At 57.2% G+C, this 10193-nt stretch overlaps 2 protein-coding genes across 4 annotated transcripts; both read right to left on the reverse strand.

The window, feature by feature from the left end:
• Window positions 1–828: 828 nt before the first annotated feature.
• Window positions 829–4909, reverse strand: MYDGF (myeloid derived growth factor). Its single transcript, XM_086767558.1, has 6 exons — window positions 4658–4909; window positions 3848–3898; window positions 3090–3151; window positions 2687–2768; window positions 2040–2112; window positions 829–1710 (listed from the first exon to the last, which is right to left on the reverse strand). Exons 1-6 carry the CDS (start codon window positions 4892–4894, stop codon window positions 1631–1633), a joined length of 585 nt encoding a protein of 194 aa, XP_086623684.1. The 5' UTR covers window positions 4895–4909; the 3' UTR covers window positions 829–1630.
• A 726-nt stretch (window positions 4910–5635) lies between these two features.
• Window positions 5636–10157, reverse strand: LOC104486096 (procathepsin L-like). 3 transcript variants are annotated; one of them, XM_086767557.1, is made up of 8 exons: window positions 9446–10157; window positions 7741–7866; window positions 7487–7609; window positions 7102–7251; window positions 6616–6840; window positions 6375–6513; window positions 6078–6192; window positions 5636–5856 (listed from the first exon to the last, which is right to left on the reverse strand). In XM_086767557.1, exons 2-8 carry the CDS (start codon window positions 7855–7857, stop codon window positions 5757–5759), a joined length of 969 nt encoding a protein of 322 aa, XP_086623683.1. In that variant the 5' UTR covers window positions 7858–7866; window positions 9446–10157; the 3' UTR covers window positions 5636–5756. The 3 variants fall into 3 exon arrangements, with proteins under 3 accessions (XP_086623683.1, XP_086623681.1, XP_086623682.1); XM_086767555.1 differs by having other exon boundaries at window positions 6375–6543; XM_086767556.1 differs by lacking the exon at window positions 9446–10157 and adding an exon at window positions 8021–8926 and having other exon boundaries at window positions 6375–6543.
• Window positions 10158–10193: the final 36 nt, after the last annotated feature.

Here is a 10193-nt window from a genome sequence, read left to right on the forward strand (position 1 = left end):
GTTCTCGAGGTGCGCGGCAGCGGCAGCTGCAGGATGCTCCTTAATTGCACGAAACATCTCTGCTCAGATGGGCCCCGACTCACGGCTGTTCCCTCTGTCCCCAGGGTTCCCTACACCCCAGGACCACCAAAGCCTGGCACCAGCTTTCCTTCACGTGCAGGTGTCTCATCTGAAGCTTCTCCCCCACGCCAAACGCCCACCTCGTTCCCAAATTCTTGCCTTTTTGTCCCAGGAAGCCCTGGAGAGCACACTCTGCAGGAAAAGCCATCTCGTGTCCTGGGTTTCCCATCCCAACCCTGGCTGTACGAGCCTGGAAAGCGAGTCCCTTCAGCTCCCTTTGGGGTGGTTCCCTCCATGTGACTCGTTAAAAGGTCAGAGACCTGCAACATCAGTGCCCTAAATGCGCGTCGGAGCTCAGGTAGGAGCACGCTGGGGACGCTCAGGCATCTGCAGATCCAGAAGGAGCCACACAGCAGAAAAAGCAGCATTTAGGAACAGCCTAGAAAACAGGGCTTGTAAAATCCCCAGTGCAAAGCGCTCCCAGACTGCCAAAAAACAGGGAACTCCTCCCAAAATGGGAAAAGCAGCTACCAGTGACCGCTGGGTATCGAAAGCGCTCGTCGTTACAGTGCTGGGTTATGCAAACTTACAGCTGGAGCCTCGTTCTCCCGTGCTGGGGCTCCTCGCGGGTGGGCAGAACCCCGTAACCCCTCTAGAGCCTCCAAACTCCCGCGTGACGTCTCGGCTCCTCCCGGCCGAGCAGATGTCAAAGGTCATGCCACGTGCTGGGCATCCGGTTGGAGAGGGGATGTCACAGTCAGGCCAGGGTACGATGCTTTACTTCTTTATTTGTGTTGTATTTACACAGGAAAGGAATTCCACGTTCCCTCACTGTTATTACTCTAGATAAGAAAAAAATCACTTCTGTAGGTAAAAAATAGTCCTGCGGTTGTACTGAGACATGAAAGTGTTGCCCGGATTGACTCCTGGGTTGTGTCAGAATAAGCAGCTCTGCCTTCCCCCGTCCCAAGTTATCCCAGCCCGCGCTCTGCGCTGGGGCAGGTCCGGAATATCCTCCCCTGCAAAGCCAGCGATGGTCTTCACAGCCACACTCAACGAGGAGCCGATAGCTTAAGCCAGCTCAATCCCTTCCTCCCCCCTCCCGCCCAATTTAATTATTTCCTCCTCTCATGCTTGCAGAGAGAGAAATCCTGTCTCCCCTCCAGAGACTAGAGAGTTAACGACTTTCCTTTAGCAAACGCTGTTTAAATCCAGCCACTTATCTTTCTGCATTGCTCTTCCTAGCCAGGGAGATAAGGAGCCCCCGTTGGACGGGAGCTTTGCCATATTCAGCAGATCAACCGAGCAGAAAGCGGGCGACGCAACGCCTGGCTGCAGATCAGGAGCCTCAGAGGAGGTTTCCAGCTGCAAAGCACGTTGTTACTCTGACACAAGACAGAATGCATCTGTCTTAACGCCTCCAAGCCCCACTTGTGTTGGACCCTCGCGCATTTCAATATGGAAAACAGAAAAGGTTTGGCCAACCAAAAAAATCCCGCAGTTAACACGTAATCTTCTTTATCTGCCAGCTCTTCCAGCCAAAACACCCTGCCCAACACCGGCCTCGGGGTCACAGCTCGTCACGGGGCGTTTTTGCTACAATCATGAGTTTGGACAGTTCAAAACGGAACTTGCCTTCCCTGTGAGACACTAGAAGAGAGAAAACAAGCGCAGGATCAACAGATGGTAAGGCACGAACAAAACAGCCCCGCTGGTTCCTTTCCAGGACAATAAAGCCAGCAAGCCAGGCATTGCACTTCCTCCTTACGCACGCGACGAGCACGTTGTGATAAATCTGTTCTTCCCCGGTGCTAATTTAACATTTACACTGGAACGGGACCCGCAAAATCCGGCTGCCAGCTACGGATCAAGAGCACTATATCCCTGATTCCATAACGCAACAGCTTAAATACTCCTCTCCTGGTAGACACCCACTCCCACTCCAGCCCCTTTCTCACACAGTTCTCTCAGCCACAGACCTGTTGTTTCAGTGATTTCAAATTCTTCCTGTTTTAAGGGGACGTCGCTTTGTCCACCCGCTGCAGCTTGAGACTGAAATAGGAAGGAAGAAGGTTTAAGCAGTTGAGGCAATCCAAGAAGCTACCGTATTTAAAGCAAACAAACAAATAACAGCAGATTTTGAAAAAGAACAAAGTCGTATTTTAATAATGCGGAGTGAAAGAATTCAATCCACAAAGGAATTTGAAGGAAAATCTCTGGCTATCTTTTCATTTCCTATTAAACCACAAGCTCGTGTCGCTCGGGTGACCGAAAGCCTCACCACTGAAGACTGGGAAACGGAAGAATGAAGCAGAAGTTTTATTTACTTTGTCACAGGCAATTTATTGAGGCAAACCCCTTCTGCAGTGCACCCTGGCAGGATGGTGTCTTTTGGAGTTGCTGACGCTGGCAGAGCCAGCAGCCAACTGACGGTGTTGAGGGAGCAGAAATAAAATGCTGCCGGCGAGCCTACCTGCAGCCTCTCTCCTGACTGCCACCGCTCTCTAATTGCACGTGATGGAGTGCATTTTCTTGCGCAGATATCTAATAAATGTTTTTCAAGTCCAATTCATGTGTTACAGCAGCCTCCCACGTGCCTGCTTCCGAGCGATCAGCTGAGACTTACATAAGCCATGGCATGCTCTATCTTGGCTCCTTTCACTTCAGCTTTAAACTGGGTGAAGAAGAGGTAAGACTTCCCTTGGGGCCTGAAACAAGAAAGCAGCGTCTTTAACATCGGCAGAGAGGGTGGAGGTGCAGACGGGCTCAGGATTCATGGCTCCCTCCCGCCACAGCCACCTCTTGTAGCTACATCTAGTGAGGAGAGGGGAGAGGGGGGAGCACAGCATTTATCAACCGCTGCCTGGCTGAGGAGCCCACCCAGAGGCACAGAATCTCCGGGGAGAGGAAAGCCTTCCAGTGCTGTCCCGCAGGGACGCAAACCCAGCCGGGAGGCAGGGTCCCTGGCCCAGATCCCACCTGCCTTGTTGTTGCTTTTGCCTCAGAGAGCTGGGGGTTAAAGAACACACCTCCAGATAGAGCAGGAGAAGAGCAGGTTGTCTTCGCTGACCCCAACGTTCATCTGCCATTGCTGCAGAGGAGAAAGATCCAAACAGTTAAGGTGGGCAAGAGCCTTCCCGCTTGCCCCTGAGGCCAGTCACATCCCCTCCCAGCCCCAGGCACAGCGAGTTTCAGCCGCCCTAAAATAACACAACATAACTACACAACACTTGCAGATGGCCCCTCTTACTTTGGGTTGCACAAAGCTCAAGGCCTGGTTGCCCTCTCCCCTCCAAAATTTCATTAGCACAGTTACAGGAAAGAGTTAAAGTCTCATTTCCATTTAGGCTAAAAGAAAGGCACCTTATTCTAACAGGACTCGCAGACAGGAAAGTACAAACTGTGTACCTGCACAGCGCGTGCTGCAAGCAACAACACGAGCTGCAAAAACCTCCAAAAGAACACAGGAGTTACTCCTACAATGCCCTTCCTACCAAGCGGGGTACGAAAATGTCACTCCCTGTTCTCCAGAGACATCCAGCCCAGAGATTTGTTAAGCCTCACAAATGTCACAGCCCTGCGAACCACAGCATCACTGCAACACACGAAGGGCGCTTCCATTCCGGGAGCAAATCCAACAAGTTCCTTTTGCAAACACGCAGTGGTGGAAACGGCGCAATCGCCCTTCCTCTCCCTGGAATCAGCTTGTCACAAACAAAATCATCTCACTCTGTACAGCCACAGAGAGTGCGCGTAAGGGAAACGCTGGAAGGTTTATCCAATTCACCTCGTTCGTTCCTCCCTGAGCTGAATACGTGAAGGTGCAGGTGTAATCCCCCTGGAAGAAGAGAACAAGATGAAGAGCGGCCTCGCTCAAGGAGAACCGTCTCTTTGTTCACCATCGGCCACCTCTCAGGGATGACAGGAGATCTGGGGACACCCGAGAGAACGCGGCCAGCAGCCCCATCCCGGGGGTGACCGAGGAGGAGCACGCACCGTGTCCACGTCCGGACCAGCGCAGACAGAGGCAGGGACCCTGCGGGGTGTCGGCAGGACCCCGTGTTCCGGGGGTCCCCTTCCCCGCAGGGCCCCTTCCCCTTGGTGAGCCCCCTTCCCATGGGGACCCTCTTTCTTGGAGACCCCCTTCTCCCTAGTCACCCCTCCCTCCCCTTGGGGGTTCCTCCTCTGGAACCCCCCTCGGGGGCCCCCTTCTCGCTGGGGGCCATTCTCCGCAGCAAGCCTCCTTGCCTAGGGATCTCCTCTCCACCGAGACTGTTCCGCCTTGGGGAGCCATTTTCCTCAGGACCCCCTTCTGCTGGAGACCCCCCCCGCTGGGGACCTCCTCGGGATGGACCCTCTCCCTCCTCCTGCCTTTGGAGACCCCCCATTGGGGACCCCTCTCCCCCCGGGGAACCCCCCACCCCTAGCAACCGGCACCCTAGCAACCAGCCCCGATCCCCCCCCCACATCCCCCGCTCGTCCCGCCTTCCCTCGCTGACAGCCAATCCCCGTCGCGGGAGGCGGGAGCGACGCGCCGCGGAGCCAGTCAGCGAGAGGCGCGTACCCTCTCCTCACTCCCACCCTCCTCGCCTCTCACCAGGCTCCGGGAGAACGAGTGAACCCCCCCGCCGGGCCGCACGTCGAAGTCGACCGTGCTCGGTTCCTCCGCCGCCCGGGCCGCCAGGCACAACAAGGCGGCGGGCACCAGCGCGGCCCACAGCCACCGGTCGCTCCTCCCGCTGGGCGCCGCCATCTTGGAAAGGAAGCCCGCGCTACGGCGGGAGGGAGGGGTCAACGCGGGCAGCGGCCGCTCAGCGGGCGCCGCGGCGGACATCTTGGGTGTGGGCAGGGAGCCCGGGCGGGTTAACCCCTGAGGGGCCGCAGTGGGGACGAGAGAGCCAGGGGACAGGGGACCGCTGGGACAAGGGGCCATGGGGACACTGGGACAAGGAGCCACTGGGATGTGGGACAAGGGGACGCGGAGACAGCAGTCTCCCCCCAGCCAGTACCACGCTCTGCTATGTGGTTGCTCCCACGAGGGATATGGGGCAGCCATGGGACGTTTCGGAGAGCCCACGCTGGCACTGGGCTACCGTGGGCTGTGGCCCGCATCCCCTCTCATCTCAGCCTGGCCTCCCTCCGGGGTGCCGGGCTGTGCGTGACACAAAGCCCCCCAAGTTCTTCAGGAAGGCGAGGAAATAAAAAGCAGGATGTCGGAGGAAAAGGTTCATTTTCTGCCTTTAAATCTGTCTTCTCACACAGGTTTAAATAAAAGAGCTGAGCTTACAGGGGCAGCGTTGTCAGCTCAGCCTGTGCAGGGTCCGGCAGAGCTGCAGCCACGGCCAGAAAATCCCGCCCTGGCCGGGATTGAGCTGGAAGGAAATGGGGCCTAGGAAGGGGAAAGAAAGGAAAGGAAGGAGATGTCCAGGCCAGGAGGAAAGGTGTGGAGAAAGAGCCTCTCACCAAGCATCGTGCGGAGGGAGCTTTGCCTTTCCCACCGGGAAAAGGACTGGCTGCATCAGCCGTGCCTCAGCCACCAAACCCTGCCCGGCCGCCATTTGCAGGCACAGAGCAATTAGCCATGCCACTTTTAATTGCTGCTCACCGCACACAAACAAAAGCCTCTTTCCAGAAGGAAACAAGCCCTGGATCTGCAGCCAGGGCAGGGAGAGACGCCCGGAGAGGGATGTCCTGGCTCATAGCGCGGGGAAGCTGGCCTGGTTGGCCACCCCGCACTGGTTGTTGATGCCCTTCAGCAGGCGGATGTAGCCCTGCTCACCCCACACCTCCGACCAGCTGCAGGAAGAGATGGAGAATGAGCACATCCGCGTTCCCACACACAGAGAATGCAGCCCCACTCGGGGAGGGCAAGGGGGACGGGAGCCAGAGCACCCCACGAGACAGGGGAGAGGGACATGCTCCTGCCACGCAGCTCTGACCGCAGCAGGAGCGGGGGGACAGAGCTAGCATAGGGGTAGAGGTGGCAGCAGGTTTGCGGGGACGCCCTCAGCCCCTACCTGTTCTTTAAGATCCAGTAGCTCACGTTGCGCCCCTGCTCCTGGCTCGTGCCATAGCCCACGGCCAGCATCCCGTGGTTCACCCGCTGGCTGCAAAATATGCTGCTGAAGATGCCTGGGAAGAGCAGAACTGGGGTGAGCTGTGCGGCCGGCCCTGGTTGCTTCTTCTCCAGGCAAAGGCAGGTGGTGGATCCTACTCCCCTGGGGAAACTCCACAGCTCAACAAGCAGCCCAGGCCTGGAGTGAGGCAGCCCTGCCTCAGTTTACCCATCCACACCACGAAGACCGAGATAATACCCGACTTGTAGAAGTGGAAGTGGAAGCTGCTGGCGTCCACTGCTACAGACACGGGGCCTGCGACCGCCACCGCCTGCTCCAGCGCCACCTCGCTGCCCTGGGCCACCAGCCAGATGGTGGAGCAGTTGGCCGCCCTGTCCTGTGGGTTGTACCGGCAGCTGGAGGTGTCCTGAGAGGAGAGAGAGACCGATGGCGGGGCTGGGACTCGGCCGTGTCCTCGGGGCCACCCGCTGTCCCTTACCGTGGCCATGTAGGGATAGACGTGCTCCGAGTTCAAGCCACCGTTGTCACGCACATACTGGAAGGCCCGGGTCATGTAGCCGCCCTGGCAGCCATTGTTGCCCAGCTTTCGGGAGCAGTCGATGAGGTTCTGCTCGCTCAGCACCACCAGCTTCCCCGTCCGGTTGAAGACGAGCCCCTCCAAGGCCCCCGTGGCACTGAATGCCCAGCATGACCCACAGTGCCCCTGGGTGAGATGGAGACAGTGAGGGGGTCACAGCATCACCCCAAAACCTGCTGGAGAGGGATGCTGTGACCCTCCTAGTCCTGCTGTGACCCTCTCCAGCTCCTCAGCTGCAAAACTGCAGTGGCCAAAACTACAGGAGCTGCTTTCTCTGGGTTGCCCAGAGGGTTTTTGGTGCTTGGGAGGACGCTGCTGCTTGTTTCTGCTGCCCAGACTCCCGGCACCCATCACACAGCCCAAGCCGGACCCCCGCCCCATGCCCACCTGGTTCTTCACGGGCGTCACATAGCCCTTCGCCCGCCAGTCCACCTCCGCTGGGGTCTTCAGGGCTGCCGACGCCTGGAAGAGCAACACCGACTCCTCTCGCCACGCTGGCGTGAAGCCATTCAGGAGCCAGTTAAACTCCTCGTCTGTCTGCAGGTCGCCAAGGGAAAACTCGTGTGATGCCACGGGTGCCCAGCTGGCACCACCGCAGCTCCCCACCAGCTGGTCAACCCCTGGGAAGGAACCCAGTCCCAGGGGCACCTGCAGCTCCCAGCAGAGCAGCAGGGAGGGGCCTTGGGTGCAGGGAGGGGTCCCCAGTCCCCAGATCAAGCCTTGGGTGCAGGGAGGGGTCCCCAGGGAAGGTGCCGGGCACATCAGCAGGTACCAAGTCTCCGTAGTGGTTCATGGCCAGCCGGAAACCGTGCTGCCCCTGCGACTCTTCCCAGTTGTGCTGCTGGATGCGCCGCAGGTTCTTCTCCCAGACCTCCCTGCGGGCAGCCTCCGCCTCCTGGCATGGGGCAGAGCGGCAGCAGGATCAGAAACGTCCCCTGCGAGCACGGGGACACCGGTGGCTCTGGGGGAGACCCCTCCAGATCCGTCCCTGGCGCTGCCGGGAGGCCTGGGGGAAGCAGGACCTACCCCTTGGTACTCCTTGGCATGGAGGGTCTTCCACCCTTCCCAGGCCTCCTCCAAGGCAGGATCCAGCGCCGCGGAGCAGCCCAGCAGGGCCAGCAGCAGCCCCAGCGGCACGGCCATGGCACCCAGCTGGGGGGAATGGTGAGAAGGGGGTGAGGGGCGTCCCCAGGCTGAGCCAGCTGGGGCCGGGGGCTGGGAGCAGGACAAGCCCACGCTTGGGGACTCAGCACCCAGCGGGATCAAGCCCCAAGCAAAAGGACGAGCAGGAAAGGCAGGGTCATACCCAGACCCCTCCGGAGCAAGGTTTGCCCGTTGGCCGAAGGCAGTTGAGCCTCCCAGCTCCACCCCAGAGCAGCTTTGGGGCTCAAGGCAAAGCAGAAAGAGCCCAGCAGAGCAAAAGGTGCGACCGTTGGGCCAGGATGAAGCTGTTTTCGCTTGAAAGCCTGCGGAAATCTGCACCAGCTTCTGAGCAAGAGGCTTGTGCTGGAACCGGAGATAAGAGGTTTTTCGACAGAGGTGGGGACGCAGAGGAGCCGCCGCTCCGCACCGATGACTGAAGCCTCGCATCTGTCCTAGCGTGAAGGCAGGATTGCCCATGTGTACGTGCTTCACCAAAATCCCTCTGTGAGGATTTTCCAGTATCAATTTACACCCTTTCTTTTTGCCAGCATCCACACGCAGCCCTCCCCCAGCCCCCCTCCACCACAGCCATTTGTCTTCCTCACATCGCCGCCGCACGCCCCTCCACCTCCTTTGATGGACCCTGGCATTTCTGAACAACTTCAGTTATTCCGGGGGTGCTGCTCTGCAAGGCCACGCAGCACGCGGCAGAGGACAGAGATCAAATGCCTGAGACGCTCCCAATCACCAAACAGAATTTCCACTGACGTGGCTTTCCAAGAGCAAGAGCCATCATCACACCTTTATTCCACACGCTTTGGGAATGGAGACACCGGAAAGTTTTCCATTCGAGCATCTTTCAGGACAAGTGGTGGCTCTTCTGAGCTGATTGTGTAGCTCAAGCAGTGGTTTTTGTTTTAAAAATAAATCGCTGAGAACATCTGTTCTCCCTCTACATCCTCTACCTAAAAATAAAGCCCCACGTACTGGGTTTTCATGGGAGAAACGCTTCCCCAAGCCACTCTCGTGCTTAGTCCCAGTTCTCGAGGAAGAGTCATTTTTCGCCCAGTTTCCCCAGCACACCCGACAGAGCACCCACCGCTTCCTCCGGCCGTTACCACTCACTCAGGAAATTAACTCAACTTCATGCTGCAGCTGCAAAATCCTCTCCCCATGAGATGCGGGGAACCCAGCTGCACCATCACCTTTCCCACAGGACAGATGGGTGGGGGCCTCCCACATCATTTGTATTTCAATCCCCAGCAGAGCCTGTTACATATTGAAAAGCTCAGGATTGCGGTAGGCGATTTCCCAGTTAATGCCTCTCAGGATTCTCAGTCCTCCAAAGAAGAAAAGCAACCCCTTTTTACAGCGTCAAATAATCCTGCAGCTTCAGAAGCAAGCTTGGAGGATCAAAGGAGCTGACAGATTCGTAAACTCTCCTAGACAAGAGCATTTTAAGAGCATGCTGCAGACATCTTAAGATTTTAACATTTGCTCTTTTGAGCCAGGAAAAAGCAGTTTAAATTAAGACTGAAAAGAAACCAACCCTGCAAAATAAAGCTTCTTACCAGCCACTTGCACCCACCTGGCTCTAAAGAAGGCAGGGAGAAAGGGGAGCAACTTTGTCTGCAGATTTCTCTCGAGGCAACTTCAGAGATGTGCAACTTCCTCCATTACGTCCCCTTCCGCCCCTCTGACCTCAAAAGCTGCACCAGAAGTTACTCAACGGGGTGCGTAGAAGCTAAAACACAACTTATTTGGGCACAGGGATGAGAAGGGGGGCAACAAATATGCTCACAGCCATATTCAGAAAATAAAATGCTCCAGCTGTGAGATGCTTTGCATTTAAAACAAGCCTCCAGCTTGCATCCTCCAGGCATTTAACAGCAGTTTAATTAATGCCTGACTCTGGTTTAGAAAGGAGAACAGCAAGGCCGGGTTTTCTGAGCTTTAAGCTCCAGAGAGGGCAAGCATAGGCAGGCCTGGCACCTGCAAAAAGCAGCTCTGTGTCCTAGCGTGGGATCAGAGCTGCGAGCGCTCGGATCGGAGCAGCTGCATCCCCCCGAGTCATCGGGGAGAGTCAGGGCGCGGGGCGAGGTACCGACCGCCAGAGCCAAGGCTGGTATTCGCGAGCACGAGGCGTCTGACTTGCTCAAGGTCATGCAGCGCCTTAACGGAGCCAAGAACACAGTCCAGGATTCCCATCTCTCCACCCCACATCTTCAATCACTCGGATCACGCTTCCCCTGAGGAACGTCAGGGATTTAATATTCTCTCCACTGCTTGGCACAGAAACCGAACAGAGTGCTTTGCTTTTACCACAGACACGGCTT

The sequence above is a fragment of the Chlamydotis macqueenii genome, chromosome 26 (assembly GCF_036417535.1).
Source record: "Chlamydotis macqueenii isolate bChlMac1 chromosome 26, bChlMac1.mat, whole genome shotgun sequence".
NCBI lineage: Eukaryota > Metazoa > Chordata > Aves > Otidiformes > Otididae > Chlamydotis > Chlamydotis macqueenii.

Bases quoted from the DNA above. Each gene is read 5' to 3' on its own strand.
- MYDGF (XM_086767558.1), bottom strand. From the start codon at position 4,894: ATGTCCGCCGCGGCGCCCGCTGAGCGGCCGCTGCCCGCGTTGACCCCT. The intron at 3,899-4,657 runs GTGAGAGGCGAG...CTCTTCTTCCAG, and splicing joins ACTCGTTCTCCCGGAGCCTG to GGGGATTACACCTGCACCTT. The intron at 2,769-3,089 runs GTGTGTTCTTTA...TTCTTGTTTCAG, and splicing joins TTCTCCTGCTCTATCTGGAG to GCCCCAAGGGAAGTCTTACC.
- LOC104486096 (XM_086767555.1), bottom strand. From the start codon at position 7,857: ATGGCCGTGCCGCTGGGGCTGCTGCTGGCCCTGCTGGGCTGCTCCGCG. The intron at 7,252-7,486 runs GTACCTGCTGAT...GGCGACCTGCAG, and splicing joins TGAACCACTACGGAGACTTG to ACAGACGAGGAGTTTAACTG. The intron at 6,841-7,101 runs GTGGGCATGGGG...CATCTCACCCAG, and splicing joins TGACGCCCGTGAAGAACCAG to GGGCACTGTGGGTCATGCTG.